Source organism: Oryza glaberrima, chromosome 2, assembly GCF_000147395.1.
Source record: "Oryza glaberrima chromosome 2, OglaRS2, whole genome shotgun sequence".
Taxonomy (NCBI): domain Eukaryota; kingdom Viridiplantae; phylum Streptophyta; class Magnoliopsida; order Poales; family Poaceae; genus Oryza; species Oryza glaberrima.
Window position 1 is genome coordinate 33,328,303 of NC_068327.1, and position 20,206 is coordinate 33,348,508.

The 20,206-nt window shown below is 40.0% G+C and overlaps 1 protein-coding gene across 1 annotated transcript; it reads right to left on the minus strand.

Annotated features, from left to right (window-relative positions):
* Positions 1-5,553: 5,553 nt before the first annotated feature.
* Positions 5,554-10,858, minus strand: LOC127761235 (protein G1-like6). The gene is made up of 2 exons (XM_052285499.1): positions 10,411-10,858; positions 5,554-10,313 (listed from the first exon to the last, which is right to left on the minus strand). Exon 2 carries the CDS (start codon positions 10,280-10,282, stop codon positions 9,545-9,547), a length of 738 nt encoding a protein of 245 aa, XP_052141459.1. The 5' UTR covers positions 10,283-10,313; positions 10,411-10,858; the 3' UTR covers positions 5,554-9,544.
* Between the last annotated feature and the right edge of the window lie 9,348 nt (positions 10,859-20,206).

Consider the following 20,206-nt stretch of genomic DNA (forward strand, 5'->3'; position numbering starts at 1 on the left):
ATTACGTACAATACGTACATGAGCTATATCGAGTACGTGATGCATACATGTATATATATTCAAATGGCATGTGCATATATTGTTAATATTTACCTAACTAATTCCATCAGAGACGATATTGTAAAGTAATTAAAACATGCAGCTAATGGACCGACTAATATACCGCGTTTACTTGATGATTAATTATTTATCCCCAACTTGCTTGCTTCTAGCTTAATTGACAATTGCAAGCTCTAATGATCGACCATGTATATATATGTGTGTATGCATGCATGACCTAGCTAGCTAGCTAATTAATTAGTTTATCAGCCTAGGTACATGCTGTTCCGAATGTATTAGCTATAGCGCAAGTGTCCTTTCAATATAACAATTAACTGAGATGTTTGATTAGAAGCAACTAATCTGAGCACACTGGATATATATAGTGTACTTATACTATATTGCAGTGATGAGTTAATTTGTAATTAAGTATTCAATCCCTTCCATAGTTCCATATAAATTATTAAATTAGCATTGTAATACAAAAATGCCGACAGAATGTCCAGCATGCAGTAGGTGCATGCATGCAGATCAGGCCATATGCATGTGTCATCCCCTGTTGCTTAATTATTTTGCCCATTGCTAAAGCTTCACTAGTTTGGGATAGCTTTCTTATATATGTTAATTACTATACTATTTACCGTTAAAATCAAGTTCTGGCCAGATTGAATTTGGCCGGTATGCATGCGTATGTATATGCATGGTGAGGATGAGGATGAGGATGAATTCTAGCTAGCTAGCTAGCTGCTGGAAAACAAGTTGGTGTGTGGATAGCTGCTGTTTACACGTAACTACGTCATTCTGATCTGTGTCGACAGTTTTAATTTCTACTTGATCGATGCTACCTGGCTTAATTAGTTACCATCAATCCTTCATACCGTAGTTGTAGTTTACATATAAATTATGAAGCAATGTAGTTTAATATGATAAAGCTAGTTTAGTTTTATTATATGTTGAATCACCATAGGTGTGGTAGACTGATGAACAGTGCCTTAATTGGATAGTAGTACCGAACTAGCACACTGACTACGTAACGTGATATGATCTATATAAAAGGTAGGTTTAACTAGGTAGTAATTAATTAATTAAGCTATTGCTCCTATACAGATGGCGGCCATACAAAAGCTATCTAACTTTTGCTGAGATCCTTTGGAGCATTTTAATTTATACTGATAGAAAATTTTGTACTGATAGAAAGATCGAGTTTGGACGTACTATCGGTTTTTAATGAATGACGCAATCAATTTTGATATACATTTGAGGATTCTTCTTTTTAATCTTTTTACTTGATTAATATTTATTTTTCTGTGAGTACTTGTTTAATTTATCACTAAAGGTTCTTAACTACGATTTATATTTTTACATATTTATACAAAACTTTTTAACGAGATGAATGGTCAAACGTTTTGCGTATTTGAATAATACCCATAATCAAACTTATTTAAAGTTAACGGTATCATCTATATTATCTAAAATCAGAGAGAATAATTAATACCAGCCCGGCGAAAAAATAATAATTAATAGCAAAATATATACAGTAATGCTAAGCCAGAACAAGAGGATTGGGACCTTGCAAAGCCCTGTTGTTAATTAGCATGTCACCCTAATATAAATGTAGTACTTTGCTCACTGTTCCTGTCGGGATCAAGATTTGTTTAACTAGAAGGTACTGTTCATGTGTACCTACAGTCCTGAGTATAAAAGTGACACATGTCCCAATTTGTTGCGTCTCGCTGCACGTAATTTAATTAAGCAGCGTAGTCGTTGCTAGGCGTTTGGACAGAAGCAGAAAGAATAAATCTAAGCCAAAGATATGATTTTGGTTGCCAGACCAAGCAAAGGATCTGACGCTCGAATCTCGATCGATCGGCAACAAATCTAGTGTGTTATCATTTGGTGTTAATTATAGTTTGCTTCACTGCTCTTCGGCTTACCCATTTTCAGAGGAAAAACAAACAAAACGTTTAGTTCGCTTCTAAGCTTACACAGCCGCGATCAAACGTACGCTGCACTCGATCGTAGAGTTTTTTCCATACATGAATGGGGGGATGGCATGGCAAATATAGTGTTACATTTTTGCTTTCTTTTGTTTTTAACAACCCAGTATCTAAGTGCACCAAAATATTGTTAAATATACCAGAGAAAAATAAGATAAACAAAGCTAAAGGATAAGTTTCGAGAGTAATTTTGCTTTTGCTAGGGCTCAGGTTTTAATTAGCATCCTCCTTAACTTGCTGCTAAAAATTCGTTGCAAGTTTTCTAACACTATATATGATTTCTTTTCTTCTAAATTTTTCATACCGTAAATAGGATAGAGATGAGAGAATGGACTCTTTTTTCTAATCTCTTGCTGGTGGCAAGCGTTGTTCAATTCATGGACTGTTGTAGTTATAGTACTTCGTATTACCGGTTTGATCAGCTCTAGGTTATATTATCGATGTTACGCTTGATAATACAGTGATATGGGGACATGGGGTGTATGATTTTAATCTTGAGGTTTCGTGTTTAATTCTTAACCCGTTCGTAATTTCTTCTTTGAAAATGTTTGGAGGGCCGGGCATCTCTCCTTCCAACCCTTTTTTTTTTTACGCCATCCATCGCGACAATGCGGCATATATCGGCGATCGATCTGCTGTGTGGTGCAGCATGCTTGAAGGGTTGAAGCTAGGCAGGCAGCAAGCAGCCTGGCATATGGATGGGTCCAAGTCAGTGTTAGCAAAAGCGGCCAGCTTTTGTTGGCTTGACCACCGCCCAACCTTGCATGCCCATGTACTCCATGCAATATGCGTATGCTTTGCTTGCATGTCAGCCTACTTTTTACCTTTTTTGACCAGCTGGTAGGAGTACTTTTCTTACTACAGTGGTTAATTACGTTTTTCCAGTAAAATCACCTAACCAGCTGGAGTGACTGATTGACCGTGGGCCTGCCTCTTAAGTTGGGCCAAAGGAAAAGCCGAAAAGTATGGCCCAGTATGGCAGGATCACAGGGAATCTCACTAATGGGCTTGGCTATTCATCTGACTGTGGGCCTAGGCTTAGCTCTAACTTCAATTTTGCTAGGCCCATGCAACAGATTATGGGCCGTTTGGATTCAACTCTTCGCTAAACGAACCAATCGAACGGCCGGCCTGCCTGACGGATTGATCCCGGCCCAAAATGGCATATGATTACTGTAGATGTAGGCCCCACGCAGGCAGATCTGTTCCCTGGCCTGAATCAGCAGCAGCACTGCTCACCAAGTCACCGGTGCAGCCCACTGGTCCAGCTTCTGCTGCTGCTCCTCCTCCTGACCAAATTGACTACTAGGGTTGCTTTGTACGGTTGTACCACGCAGATCTTTGGAAGAAACGAAAACGATTTGGTGAAACGCTATAAGGCCTACTAGTTTAAAACGAATTATTAACCATGTTATTATTGCAGTGAATTATAGTTACACTTTTTTGACATAAATTAAATATGTTGAAATTAATAGTCCATAACAAGATATCTAGGTAATGCATTAGAATAAAGATTTTTCTCTAAAAAAATATATTATGGAAGGAACGGAGCAAATAATCCGTGACAATAATCTGGTAGCTGAAAAAACAGGGCCACAATAATAATTCTTGTGTTGCTGTCACACGGGTCTTCTGTCTCATTCTGGTCTACCCTGTGTCTAGCTACTTGGCACTTGTCGTAGAAGGCAAGCTACAGCCACACAACCGAAAAGACCTTCTAAGGTCAACCATGAGCATTTTAACTAAGTCAGAAATGTTTTGCTCTATCCGATCCAAACTGTAAGCATTGTTGGAATAAAATCCAACAGGGATTGAGAGTCGACCAAGGAAACAACGTGATTTCTCTATCGTTGTCTCCATTGCCCTCTTTCGAGGAGCGAATTACAATTATATATCCCTAGGGATTATATGGGAAGTTACGAAGGGGCTCTTTGGCCTCCACCCACTACGTGGAGGCTGGCAGGCAGGCTCGGCCTCGAGGGCAAGAAGGTAAAACTCTAGGCGACCAGAAAGGGGCTGCCTCTATTAAAACCCCCCATCACGGGGTTCCGACGAATCTTGGGATAGACAGCTCGAGGCTGAGGCACACTATCGAGGCGCCTCGGCATCCTTCCTGCTTGCTCTCGCCGCGGATACGTCATTGATAGTTGGGTTCATTGAATGCACCCTAAATGGCCCGTCTTCTCGTCATAGATGCTTCGTGAGGTCGCATTTTGCCTGAGCCACCTCGAGGATGGTGCCATTCTAGACTAGGTCCTTCCTGGAGGCCTTACCAAGGCCTCAACCGGGCCTCCTTCAGAGTCCCCTCTGGTTGGTAGGCTAGGGCACCTACGCTGAGAAGGGTGAAGATACTCCCCAAGAAGCATTTCTAGATTATTTAGTAGATATTAAGGTTAAGAAAAGAAAGGCTTCAATGTATCTCAATAAATTTGTAACGAATAGAGGTGGGAGGTTAGTTAGGGGGTAAGATGGAAAGAAATTTTAATGGTAAATGATTGATGGGAAAAGTAATACTGTGAATAGTGCTAAAAATCCTTGTATTATAGCATAAGATTTAAATCCTATTTTTTCTATATTTTGGAACGAGGACGTATGTACTATATAGTCTACCATGCATGTGTTAAACATAGTACATATCTTGACATTTTCTAAACCGAAACTCCTAGATACCAGAAGTACGTACCTGGTACGTACAAAGCAGTGATGACGAATGAAGAACAAAAATTAATTGTGATTGCCCTAAACTAAAGCACTGAACCAATATAGTAGTAAGATTGATGAAATACGTACGGTGCACTTTGGTACACTGCGTGTGGGTAAAATTAAGCCGTGTTCCCGTAGTGGAGTACACATACACGACTGCAGTATACTGTACGTTAGGATCGGAGTAAATGAAGGGAGAGCGGGGTAGGTACAGTACGGTAGAAATGAATTGAATGACATCGCCAACAGTGGCCCTTTGTCCTGGACACAAACGCCACAGATCTATCCCGCGGCTAAATTTTTCTGATCCATGGACGATTACTCTCATGGAGTTTTCTACGATCGATCGAGCAGCAGCTAGCTAGCAGTGTAGTAGTATTTTTTCTACACTCTCTTTCTTCTTCTTCTTCCTCCTCCTTCGCATTGCTGATCAGAGCGATTCAGAGCTAGTGTTTCGTTCACACGCCAAAATTAAAAGTTTGGTTGAAATTGGAACGATGTGATGGAAAAGTTAAAAATTTGTGTGTATAGATAAGTTTTAATGTGATAGAAAAGTTGAAAGTTTAAAGAAAAAATTTAGAACTAAACTCGGCCCTAGTTGATGCCTCTCACCTATCAGTCTCAGCTGCATGCATCAGAAGCTGCAAAGGAGCCTGCAAACTGAGTTGCTGCTGCTGCTGCTAGCTATACATTTCTCCTCTCAGATCACGACACATCAGCGTACGTGCGAGTTTGTTCTTCTGTGCGATTGGGCCACCTTAATTTCAGTAGCCTCTTCGGCCCTGCACTAGCTAGACGTACTCTTCGTCAATCATGGGTACATGCAAAGTAGTATCAGTAGAGCAGGCAACATGAACCAATAGAACGCGAGCCAGGGATTTTTCATTTATTAGGGGGGAATTTGTTTCGCCAAATTTTGGCGCCCACCCGTTCTAGTTTCTGTCTACTTCTTTCAATGAACAGATCCCCATGCTTAAATACTTCTACTCCCTGCCTCCCATTTTAAACGCAGCTGTGTGTATCTGTATCCAACGTTTAATTATTGTCCGTCTTATTTGAAGTAGAAGCCAAAGTAGTATAATGTATATATAGCTCTATCGCTATATGCAATGTAAGAATAAATCCCTGTTAATTGCTCCAAGGTGTGTGTTAATTTGGTCAGCATCGATCGTGTGTGTCTATATATATATACCCCGCAAAATATAAGATATGAATAACTAGAATGACTAGTAGAGGTTTCAGGTACCTTCATTTTTCATGTACAATTCATGCACATGGATATATATGCTTGTATTAGATCTATTCTTATATTTCATTTTCTATAATAATGTGGACAAGAGATGTGCCATGGCCAATATTCACTTCAACAGAAGATATGGGAATTAAAGGCCAAAATTAAGCATACATGCATCCAAGGGAGGACTAAAGATCGCTTTAAACCCTATACTAGTTACAACAAGGTATACCGAGATGATTAATTGATCAAGAAGTTCATGGAGGCATAGTAAGGAATTTAATTGAGGGACAACAAAACACTTGTCGTTGATCAGGTTCCCATGCATTAATCCAAGGAGTTTCAGCAACAACAATCTAAACTACAATTAAGAAAATGTTCCATCGCCATGATCTGCTAAATTTATTTGTGGATGCTAATCTATGCATGGATAACATGTCTTTTATGTCATATATATAGTTCTTTTGTGATAATTAATCCTGGTGTGTACGTCATGATTAACGCTAGCTATGATAAACATCTATCTCTCAATACCTCCCAAAATGACGGTAAAAAAACATCCATACGTGTTGTGAGTGTGATGCGTGTCGAAAGTGTGAAATTAAACTAGCCTTTACATTTAAATACCACCTTTATCTATCAAGTGCTGTATTAAATTAGTTGATTACTTGACTTGTAGCAAAAACAATGAACGAAATAATTTTCTAATTTATAATAAATGTATTAGATGTCTTGTTGATTGACATTTTTTAAGACACTATGTTGGGAGGAAGTGTCCATGCTTATGTTTAGTTAAGAAATTTGACATAATTCTATGGGTTGTTAGCTGCTGAAAATTAAGAAAACCATGGATAGATAAAAGCATGAGTGCCCCCTTTTATTTTCAGGAAACCTACATGAATGGTTTTTGTGATGTATAATGCAGTTTTGGGATAAAATTAAAGGTGCATGTAATCAATATTTTTTTTTTAACATTTATTGTTGCTATAGTTAAATGGGTTATGATTGTTTGAGCTATATGGCTGATAAATCACGAAAAAAAATAAATGAAGTAAGAAAAATAATTCATGGACAAGTTTTCATATCTATGAGCGGTTTAAGGGCAAATGCTGGAAAATAGAATATAATGAAAAAACATAAAATTAAGCTTAAGAAAATAGACAATGATGAAAAACACACACCTAATATGGTGTTTTATGGTGAGTAACTGTTTACCATTGATATTGATATTATTTTTTTCAATAGACATTATGTGGATAACTATATTTGCATTTAGACAACACAATGTTTAGTATTTGTTATTACCTATATATTTGGAATCAGAGAAACAAAAAACAATCATATTGCATTAAAAGAGCATAAATTTTATCACACACATATATAAGCTAAAACATATTTTTATACACCTTTGCAGAAACCAAATGTATAAAATTAGAGCCAATATTGTGGCTTGTTTTCATGAATATAAGCACTCATAAAAATGTATTGATCAAATTAAGTGGAGCGCACATATATATAGGCAATGCAACGAAGGAAATTTAGTAATTGTCGTATTCCAAAGGAGGCCTAGGGGTCAAATAAAACACTGACGATACTGTGATACCTAATCAATATACAGTATATATACTAGCTCAATTAGGTAGAAAAACTCATCACGCATGCATGCAAGGTATGCAACCACAATCAAGCAAGCTGTGGCTACAGAGAGTCAGTCAGTACATATATATCAATCAGACATATCACTCACAAAAAGATTGAAGCCGGCCATGTGCTAAAAATTCTTTTGAATCCCCCAAAAAAGAGAAGCAGATTGAGTTGCACGCAAAGTTGTCGAATAAATTAAATAGAAGCAATACATAGAACAGTCGACTTTAATTTGTCTGTTCCATATATATATGAAAGAAAAAGTTTTCTCAACTACACATATATATGCATTGAAAGGACAAGCAAAATCTAAGATAGTGATAGATGCATCAACTGTGTGAAAACAGGAACTTGAATGCCCTCCTGCTAAGCTGGTAGCAATGCCATATCATATAGTATACATATATATACATGGGGAGAGCAGAGATGAAGTGAAAGAACATGTGTGTGGCACTGTTGCATTGATAGGGACACAAAAGACTTTAGAAGTGAATAGTTTTCATGCAAAAAGAATGATCTGATCAGGTTCTAACAAAGGTGGTAAACTAACTTTAACCACAAAGAGAATTGTAGTTTTACTGCTGTCTGCTAGCTACCTGAACATGCATTCTCCCTTCTTTCTCTTTTTTTGAAAAAACCTCTGATCATTGATCATTTGAGTTGTTACAGAAACATATATATATGTGCAGGTCAGTTCTACTATATATACTCATCATCAGGAATAATAAACAAGTGAAGACAAATTAAATCAAGTCAAATCCAGCAATTCAAACTTGAACAAGGAAAGGAATCAGAAGCATCAAAGCATGGGCAAAAATAGGGATCACCCAATCGTACTAGTGCACACCCAATTGAACCCTTTATATATTTTTGGTGCCTGGCTGCCTTCTTTTCTCTCCTTTTTTGAAAAGACTCCTCTCTTTCTTTCTTCTTTTGTTTGGTTTGTTTGTTTCTTCATCTGTTACCACTTTGCACATATTGTAAAAGTGAAAGAAGGTAGTATCCAGTACTGTAAACCATTCAAAAACTGGCACTACACAACAAAACATTGTTCAAAGCAAAGAACAAAAGCAACATATTTTTGTATAAAGTCTAGCTACCAGCACACACATGATGACCAAAGGGAGCACTTGATCATGAATATATCAAGAACATTGCATTGCACACAGATCATAGCCCAAATTAAAGCATTTGGCATATATATGGAATCTGTTCCCAGGACAAGTACACATAACACATGTTGTTTCTGTCTTAATTAAGCTACCAATTGAAATCACTCATCATCTCATCAGCTAGTCGATCTCTCCCTTTTTGCCCTTTTGCTCAACCAAGAAAGGAAGACCAAGACATCATCACTAGTACATGATAGATAGAAGGAAGCATTGCTGACGCCACTGCACTTGGCTAGCTTGGCGACAAGCTATTACAAGAACAAATTCTACAGATGCTAACACTAGCTAGCTTGCTATGCCTACAGCTTCTGCTACTTTTGTTCTTGCAAATCCCCCAGACTAAAACAAATATTACAACTCCTAATTAGGCTAGCTAGCTTGAGATTCTCATCAAATTTACTCCAGTTCTTGCATCAAAATAATTAAACCAAACGGGACGAGATCGATCGAAGACAGCAGCTACCAATTAATTGACGTCCCAAAGCTAAGGAAAAAAAACAAGAATTAAACTAAGTACTCACTCATGCATGACCTTCGTCCTAGCTTAGAAAGCGAGACAGAGATGAAATTAAAAAGAGGAGAAATCTTTTTTGCAAAATGGGAGAGATCGAAACCAATTCAGGAGGAAAGAAGAGATATGATGCCTTGTACTGGCAAAGCAAGATGGCATTTCTGCCAAGGAGATTGGAATTTCTTGCTGCGAGGCTCGATCGATCAATGGAGATGCGGAGATGGCGATGGGGATCGAGAAGAACTCACGGGATGATGAACTGCGGCGACGCCGACGTGTCGCCGCCGCCGCTGGCCGAGCCGCCGGGTGGCGGCGGGCTCCCCTCGGACGAGGGCCCGGCTCCGGCGCCGGCGGACGAGGGCTTCTTGCGCTTCTTCTTCTCGTAGCTGATCCCCCTCGCCCTGGCCTGCGTCTCGCGCACCTCGCGCAGGTAGAGGCGGACGGCGCGGGCGCCGAAGGGGTTCATCTCCGGCGTGCCGCCGTTCTCCTCGTAGGCGGCGCGGAGGCGGCCGATGAGCGCGTCGAGGGAGCCCCAGGCTTGGCGGAGCGGGCACGGGCATGGCGCCGGCGGGTTGGGGTGGCCGTAGAAGGGGCACACCGGCGTGTGCACCTTCGTCTTCCCGAACTGGTCCATGTACTTGAGGAACTCCAGCACGTGCGCGCCGCTGCACCGCGACAGGGACAGCGGCGGCCGGTGGTTCCGCAGGTACTGCCCGAACGTGTTCCAGTCCCGCCGCTTCTGCGACTCGTACCGGCTCAGCGACGGCGACGAGCTGGACGGCGATGGCCCGCCGCCGCCGCCTCCCGCCGACGTCCCCGCGCCCGACGACGACGACCCGGCGCCGGAGAACATGGCGGCCGCGGCCGGGCCGAGGAAGAAGCTGTCCTGCGTGGCGCCGCCGTCCCCCGCCGCCGGGTCTTGCCCGCCGCCCGACATCATGTGATGGTGATGGTGGTGGTGGTGGTGATGGTGACGATCCATCCTTGCCCTCGCCTCGCCGCCGTAATGCAACCTGAATCACAAGAAGCAAGCATCATTTCTTGCTCCGACGAAATCAAACAAGAAGAGAAGAACCTAAGCAACGATCTATATCTATATATAACATGTACCGGATGAATCTGCTTCCCGATCTAGGTCAGGTAGCAGCCGATCTCCTCCTCCACTGCTCCACTCGCAGCAGCAGCTGGGATCGATCGATCTTGGCATGCACGAGCACGAGACGAGGAGAGGTGTCCGTGGATCCGGGCGACCTAGCTAGCGATCCTCCAATCATCCATGAGGAATTGAACAGCAGCTAGCCAAGTACTACGCTATGCTCTCCTCGCTCTCAGGTGGTCAAGCCATGCTTGACAGCAAGCAAGGCAGCAGCAGCAGCAGCAAGAACCTGCAGGGATCGATGGAGAGAGAGAGAGAGAGAGAGAGAGATGGAGTGGATGAACAGTGGATGATGGCGATGCTGGAGGAGTGGGGGGAAGAGATGGATAGGTCTAGCCTTTTAGGCAGGCAGCCTGGGAGGAGTAGTGTGGGTGTGGAGTGAGAGAGCCTACTTGCTAGCTAGGTGTGTGAGGTAGAAATGGGTGTAGTAGAGCCTAGTAGGGTATAGGAAGGCTAGACAGCTTGGTGCTAGCTATTCAGGGGGTGAGAAAATGACAGGAAAGTTAATTAAAGAGAAATTAATATTCGAAATACAATACAGATGCACACGTCGTCGTCTGTACATACTTTGTGACTTCGGCAATTTCAGACATGTTAGCCATAATTTCTGTAAAGTGTGTATGGTGGGTGTGTGTATGTTTATAGCTAGCTTTCTGGGAGGTGTAACATACAAACTCACCATACACACCTACCAGAAATTACAGCTAACATGTCTTGAGATTGCTGAAGTCACAAAGTGTCTCACTATTGGTGATGTCACCTACCAGTTAAAGATGTTTCTTTTTTGTTTTATCCCATTTACCTTTCACTCTCTCTTAATTCCAAAGTTTGAACAATATAAAGTTAGGATGTTTGTATAAATATATTTCATTTTCAAGTATATATGCCATGTACTAGCAATAATATTATCTTTGCAATTCCTTCCATGCCTTGAGGCCTGCAGGGAGGGGAGAAGCATGACATGACTGCAGGATAATCTGGAGGGGATGGCCTCTTGTTTCTCTCCTGCTGCTGCTTTTCTTGTCGATTTTTGACCGACCCTAACTTGTTTTTTGTGTTTTTAAATTCTATCATTTTGCAGATTTGCAGTGTGGCCGCCGGATAGGATCATATGATGGGATGGATGGGTGCATCGGTGTTGCACGGGCACACAACTGATAGAAAAATATGCACACTATGTAGCTAGAGTGAACAGGCCACTTATGTTACTACTGTAGACGACATGAAATATGGTATGTGGTGCACAAATATATAGTTGGATGCTTATTATATATGTGCATCCCTTATATGTACACGTATTGTAGGTGTAGTGTTTTGCTGTAGACCATTGACTGGTGTGGTCAGGGCTGCATGTTCCCATCCACCTGAATGCTGAATCATCCTCTCTCTCTCTCTCTCTCTCTCTCTCTCTCTCTCTCTCATGCATGATATGCCCCTGCCCTTAATTATTTTTCATATATACCGTATAAATTGTTTCCTAGATTATCTATATCTGCTTAATTCGGGAAACTATGTCGTATCTGAATTTTATTTTTTCCCGCAAATACTAGCGTTTAATAAGTATTAAAAAATGAGAAACATATCAAAGGAAAATTTATTATTTGAGAAACTATATCGTATCTGACTTTTTTTTTTGCAAATATATCGTGTTTAGGTATTGAAATAAAAATGAGATACATGCAGGGGAAATTTATTATATATTGCCTGCAATATGTGTGCAGTCAAAATGTGCTCTAACCAAAACTTGCCTAGAAAGTATGTTTGGCTATATGAAAATGATAGGAGTAAACTCTTCATAAAATGCTTTAATTAATCTCTCAATATTATAATTTGATAGCTAGTATACTGATACATAATATAAAAAATATAGTGATCAAATTGAGTTATGGATGCATGTTAACCATAAAAGATCAATTTTTTTTCAAAATTTATGACTAGCTAGCTTAGCCAATATCAAAAATTACGTTTTCTCCTATATTTTGTCTGGATATGACCAATAAACATATATATAAGTTAGATCTGCTTATTGTTATTCTAAAAAAGATTTATAAGAGATATATAGCCGAACATATCTTGTGGCAGAATCGAGTCCATTTGTGTGCATCGATCTGGCCAAAAAAATGGGGGATCGAATAGTAAATTAGCTTTGAGCACATACATGCAGGAGACAAGCGCATATGAATGCTCAGTACTGATTGAGCATGTACAGTACAGACATGCATGCCCAATAATACTAAGCTAGAATGTACACAACTAGAAAATAGCTAGCCAATTAATCTTCGACAACTAATCTCTAACGATTCTCACAGAAACCGTTTGAAATCAAGTGATATATAACGATTCCATAAGATACATGCAACCGTTACTGGGTTTGTACTTCATGCTAATCCCTAATGGGGTGATCCAGAACTATTAGAGGACATATACGACATGAAACTAGTTATCATAAAATGTGTGGACCCCCGATATGGTAGCTGGTCTTGTACAAAGCTCCTCAGGGCTCCTTTAAAACGTAGGAATTGAGAAACATAGGAATAATAACAATATAGGAATTGGAGTGGCATGCCAATGTGATCCCAAGGAATTGCTCAATTGTATTGTTTGGATACTTCATATAAAAACAATATATGAATTTAGAGAGAGGATGTCATAAAGTTAATTTTCCAAGAGCTTAATTAGAGCTCATGTTAGATTTCCTCCAAAATCCTTATGAACTTGGCCATATTCCAGGAATTTGAAAGGGTCCATTCCATTTATCCAAAGGAGCATATATATAGGAAAATATTCCAAAGGATTCATATCTACAAAATTCCTTTAATAAAACCTTTGTTTCAAAGGATCCCACAGAGATTACAAGTCATCATGCCACGTGAGCCGCTGCCATCCCGTGGGCCGAATTTGGCCACTCCTAGCTCGGGGTCACTGGATCTAGACCCCACCTCGCCAGCTGTCTCCTATCCTCCTCACTTACCACACCAGCTGCCTACGACATGGGAGAGGGAGGGAAGCTAGACCTCAACTTGGACTTGGGAGAGAGAAAGGGAGAGAAGGGGGAGGGGGAGAGGGCTCGATATAGGGAAGGGAGAGGTACACAGGGAGGAAGAGAGCTAGCGTGGTGCGGTTGGCACCATGGTCAGATTAGGAGGGAAGGAAGAAGAGGGAAACTATGAGAGAAGAAGAGGGGATTTTGTTGACGTGGGGTGGGGTGGGGTGGGGTGGGTGGCGACTGGTAGGCTACCAACAACTTATGTTTTCAGCCGTGGAGCCTTAGGAAAATTTTAACCTCTCCTAGCTCTGGTCAAATGTTGGTCAACCAGTTTTCTCTATCGGTTCATGGCATAAGCCGGCAATGATACAAACACTATCAGTTTGTGATAAAAGCCGACAATAATACTCAGTATAACTGCTGGATTATGTGATCAGTTTGGACCATAAATCACGGTGGATCGACAATGATACGCTATCGTTGTCGGTTCACACTGAACCGACAATAATGAGGTGACATGGATGATCATTTATGTGGCAATGTTAAGTGGATAATACTGAGAGGTATCACACTCTTTGAAATCTAAATTTTGATAGATAGCTCTCAAGTATCTCAGATACTATAAGATACCAATTATTTTTATCTCTTATAGATAGTAAAATTTCTTTACCGCAGTGTCCTTAAATGAACGATTAGATATTACTATTTTGAATTATCAATGATTAGGCTCCGTGTAGCCGTGCATGGTTGCAGAAACATAAAAGAAATTTATACCAGGCAAGGAAATTAATTGAACAGGTCGCTGGCTGCTTCACAACGGCCACCGTCTCTCTTCGATTCGGCACAGTAGGGCCATGAATGTACGCGCCCACAACCCATGTACAAACACACGAACTTTTTAGAGAGAGTGAAGGGGTGTAGCATGCATGAACAGTGCCTTTTCAGAAGGAAGAGTTTGAAATTAAAGTTGTTTGGAGCGACGATGGAGAAGGAGCTGAGGTAGGAGGACGACAGTGACAAGTACTGAAAGTTAGTTTGCATATGGTAATTTTTTTTTCTTTTCGGAAATCAACACAACGCAGAGTACAGGGCGCTCTAGTACTTGCAAACATATATATAAGCCTATGAGGAGATAGATCATAGATCTGGCATCCCACTCATTGCAATTTACGAAACCCTAATCCTTTCTTCAAGCACCCCCTTAATGCTCCACGCAGCTACTTACCCACAAGCTAATTAATTAATTCGACACAATTCATATATGGCATTGGCGCCTACCAGGGTTTACAAAACCGCCGGTAACCGCGGTTACCACGCTTACTGTGGGGTACGGTAAAAAGAAAACCGCGGTAACCTCCTTAAATTCAAATAAATTTAAAAAGTAATTTGAAATTTTGATAAATTTTACACGGTTTTGTACGATTTGCCACGGTTACCGTGGTTACCGTGCGGTAACCGTGCTTACCGCCGGGGCGCGATAACTCCGGCCCTAGCGGTTTGGGATACCTTGGCGCCTACTCCCTCCGTCCCAAATAAAACAAATCTAGAACACAAATCTAAATAAAGAAATATCTAGATTCATAGTACTAGCTAGGATGTGTCACATCCAGTATCCTATATAGATCTATAAAGTTCATCCCCAGTAAGTGTAGTTAATGCTAATTTTCTCATCTCTCATAAAGCCACATCACCTTAATTGTTTTTAGCCTTTGGATGATTCATCAAGGGTATAAATTGCATCTTTCCCCCAAAAGGCACACCATACAACCCAATTATTTATAACATTTTTATAATTGATAAAAGTATAAAAAATAGATAAACACATGAAAAAAACCGTATAGTAGATAAGGAAGAAAATTTTAGAACTTATATATACTACCTCCATTCCATAATATAAGGTACAACCACTTTTTTTTATGTTCAATAATATAAGTCATGCATGCATGCATACCATTAACTATGATATATTCTCCATTAAATTACTACTTTTTTAAATCCTCCACTCTCACATTCTCTAACTCGGATGATTCAAACTACAAGATGATAATAATTATTTCTTGGTGTTTGTGTTAAGGGTGGTTGTGCCTTCTATTATCACACAATTCTCCTGCAGCAATGTGTGGGGTATTTATCTAGTTAGATTGGTTTTTTATGGGACGGGGAAAGTAAATCACATGCAGTGACAGTAATCAGTGTTGCAGATTGCATGTATTAATTGCAGTACGGCACGATTTACTAGCAAGAACAGTCTTAAAATAAATACTAGAAATAATAAACATCTAATTAATTCATGCCGTGCAAGAATAGCTACTTGATCGCCCTAGCTAGAGGTCTTAACAAAAATTATAAAAATATATCTGCTATCAGCATATTTGTAACTTTGGATAAATTTATTACAATCGGAATGCAGAAAATATAGTTTAATACTACCTCCATTTCAGGTTATAATTAAGACTTTCTAGCATTGCTAACATTTATATAGATATTAATGAATCTAGCCACACATATATGTCTAGATTCATTAGCATATATATGAATGTGGACAATGCTAGAAAGTCTTATAATATGAAACGGAGGAAGTACACAAATATTTTGTGGATCGATAAATTTTATAAATACATCAACGTCCACCTTTAAAAAAATTCTAGAATTGTTCAAAGCCATTTATTAATTTTCTAAATTCAAATGATGCTTTTGAGTTATAAAACTTATTAAGTGCACTCAAGAAATTGCTAAAGAAAAGTTACATATATATAGCAGTATCAACAGGCTAGATAAATTATATATAGTGTTGAATGGATTGCAATTATTCCACTAAAGATTATTTTGTTTAATTTGAAACATTGTTTTTTGTGGTGCAAACGAGAAAACTTGCAAAATCTTGTAAGTTATCAATTGAACTAAAATTGTTTTTCGGTTTGAGCCACATAATTAAATTGCCAATTGACACAAAAAAAACTCAAAATATAGGTGAATTTGGGAGTGACGAATTTCTTTGTTTACGTTATTGAATAGTATCCGGTTTCAAATTTTGAGGGGTTTTTAGACTCAAAAGTTTAAAGTAGAAAAATGGACTCTCTCTCTCTCTCTCTCTCTCTCTCTCCTTCTTCTAAATAAGTAGAATCCAGGTGAGATTTTACCCATACACAGATGTTCCACATGGGTGTTTAGACATTGTGTGGATTTTATTGTCGCGCGGTGTACCACAATTGACACGATCAATGTGGATTATTTTTGGTTGTCGCATGGTGTGTTACAAGTGGTAACAGAGTATCGACTCTTGCTAAATGGGCACCATTTACTGTACGTGGCCCTATAGCGCGGCACACGACACAAGACGTTCATGGCCTACCCATGTCTTGGCTTGCATCGACCTTTGAGGCCATATGTTTCACTACAAATGGTACTAGCATAGCATCAACATTCGAGCACATCGTTTAAACGATAACACTCCAAGTTTAAACACCACATTCGCAGTGTGCAGACCATATAATTGTTCACGTCTCAAAGCATAAAGTTTCTAGAGTCAAAACCTTGTAGAGAAAAGCAAGAACAAAACCTCAGGTTAGCTTCTATGCATGATGCATATGCATATGTGCATGGCTCGTCCCATCTGGAGGGGCTAAGCATTTAGGGGAACTTTCAAAGAATGTACATATGCATTTATAATACCCGGGCCCATTAGTGGTTGCCAACTGTAAGACCCATGTGTAGTAGCTAATTTGTCCGAAATATAATGGAGATTTTGAATAGGTTGGACAGGAAAACCATACATTTAAACCACGGTAACTACATGTTAAACCTTTTACACAGATCAATCGTCAAAATTTAGGACCGCTTTTTGGTAAAAAAAAAGGGTTTACGGCTGCTATATGCACATATATATCGCCATGCTTCTATGAAACATCATGCCATAATACGGGTTATGAAGGTGGAGTGTAATTTTTTTTTATAATAGCATTATTTTTTCCCATTACTCCATAGAAGTTACAACCAACTATTATAGAGTCTACACGATGAATAATTATGAATTACAATTATGGCTTGATTAGAAACAACAATAGCACCCTAAAAAGGTCCAAGTATAAATAACCGTTGTTTCTACCAACGGCTTGTATTAGTTCATGTCTTTATCAAACCATAAAAACAGCATCATTTGTTGATTGAATTTCGCTCCCATCGCTATCAGCAAACTAACGTCAAACCAAAGAGGAAGTCAACATCAAAGAGTAGTTAACAATCATCCGCCCAGATTACCACCACAATTACCATCGTATACGAATCGACGGGGACACCATTATAAGGACATCACACCAACAAGAAACCTCCAATGCTATGACTTCAAGAAGGTTGCGGCATCTTAAATATCACCATCGCTATTTCAGACATCTAGAACATCATCTCCACCGGGACAGTTCATCGCATAGCATGGATGTCCACCGGGAAGGGCATCGCGGCAACGCTTATAGGAAGGTGTGACTCCCATAGGCGTCACCGATATTAGTACTTGAAGGACAGCACAACTGCAACGGCAACAATCACCTACACCCACCGCTACTACCAAAAAGTGAGTGGAAAACTTGGTGGCCAGTGTCGAGCGGCGACCGGTAGCAAAGTGCGGCTGGCGGACAGCACAATGTTCGTCCCACCACTACCACGTCCGTCACTGCCGCACGCCACCTCCCAGGCCCTATGAGATTTCGGGACGATGTGCTACTACCGTGATCCCCATCGCTACCACCTCAAGGAATGCCGAAATCCGACACTTCCCTCTGCCTTATGCCTCACTATGCCTCCCGCTTCTATTTCGTCGCCTCCTACTATGCCATAGCTTGCAGTACGCCGCCGCCAACATATCACAATCTCATGTTGCTGCCTCCCTCAAGGACCATCGGATTTTCGATACTCCCCCTCCAACGAAGTTCGCCTTTTTTCTCTTCTCTTTCTTAGATCCATAAAATACGGATCGCTAGTTTCTATGAATGTGGAGTGTAATACTATTGGTGAACTGTTTGTTTGTTGAATCTACTTTTGACCTATAAGTCCTGGTGCACACACATGATTCACCTTTTGAAGTAAAAAAGCGAGCATGTAGCATATTACGGTAAGGAACTGATCGATTGTATATTAATGTCATTTTCAGAGCGTCGCCATCGATCAAATTAATCATGGGTGGAAGACGCAGAACCAAACAATAATATACAGAAAAATGACTTTTCCCTCCATCCTAAAAAATAGCGATTTGTATTGTCTAAAATTTGTTCCATGATATAGCAACTTCTCCATCTACCTTTTCATTACAAACGATCGTAATCATCTCTCATCTTAATCTAACCATCTAAGCATAATTAATTTAATTTTATCTACTTTTATAATTACTTATAAAACTCAGAAATCCTTGTATTTTAGGATGGGTAGTGTACTTCACTGCAATTCTTATGCAGCCATGAGAGGGAGCAATCGATGGCACTGTTGCGCCCGCACGAGGGGCCCGCGAGCGCGAGATGCTCGGATGATCAATCGGTCGATAACGCAGTGCAACGACGGCGACGACACGTCCTAATCAGTCAAAAAGCCCTGCAGATCGCTGAGGAAAATCATTAGTTCCCATCGACCGGCTATTGGCTACTGATGAGAATTCGAGAGTGGCAATATTTAAGCTAGATGGGTAGAGATGGACAAGATAATGTGATACTACAACTTGCACATAGCTGCTCTAGAAAGAAAGAGAAAGTGATCGATCGAGAGCAAGCATGGGCAACGTTCATCTCAATCCTATATTTCTTACTACCTTACCCATACACGCGTTTTGGTACATAAATAGTATACATACAACTCCAACCATTAAGATTCAAACTATTACAAAGGGGATTGAATTCTTCTCTGTTCACCACCTCTCGAGCTTGCTACTAGCTAGCTTTGTCCCTAGCTGCCCTCTTTTTTTTCAGGCACGAAATATTACAAGGTAACTTATAAGAAAAAAGTCCAAACCTAAATAAATAGGCAAATTTTTCGTTTAGCTTTTATAAAGGCACAAGTCACCCTTATACTGTTAAGCTAAAACTAAGTTGGAGTAACTTTTTTTTCGCTTGTATAAAGTGGAAAAGTGACACCACCACAATGCTATAGATTTGATTTTTGCGGACAATGCCCTTTCCAGGCTACAGACGGGCCGTAACTGCCTCCGCATGCAAAAATCACTTCATCGGGGTAGTTCAAGGCCCGTCTGTGGTAACACATTATTACAGGGCCCCCCTTAAGAGACCCGCCTGCGATAATGGGTGCATTATCACATGAGGGCATCTTAAAGGGCCGCTTGCGATAATGCGGTTATTGCAAGCGGGCCCTTAAGAGTCCTGCCCGCGATGATATGCCCATATATTTGATCCCAACCCGAGCTAACCCCATTTCAACCAAAAGTTTATCTCTTCAAAACAAGCAACAAATAGGGTGGGGAAGGTTTTGAACTTTAAATTGATATACAAGGTTATATACTTCCTTACCTCCTCCATTTGCCGCCATTTTTTAAAAAAATATTTCATCGGTGCAATGCGGAGAATTTTGCAGTTTTAGAAGACAACTCTTATGAGCTATTTTTGCAAATTTTAACTATAATAGAATATTTAGATGAGCAAAATTACTATTGTAAGCACTAGTTTTCATGCTAGTTCAATGTAATGTTGCATTATTTTCGAGGAGATGCATGTATTTTTCATGTTTTGGTGGAAAACACCTATAGTTTAATTTTATTCGTGTCGTGATTA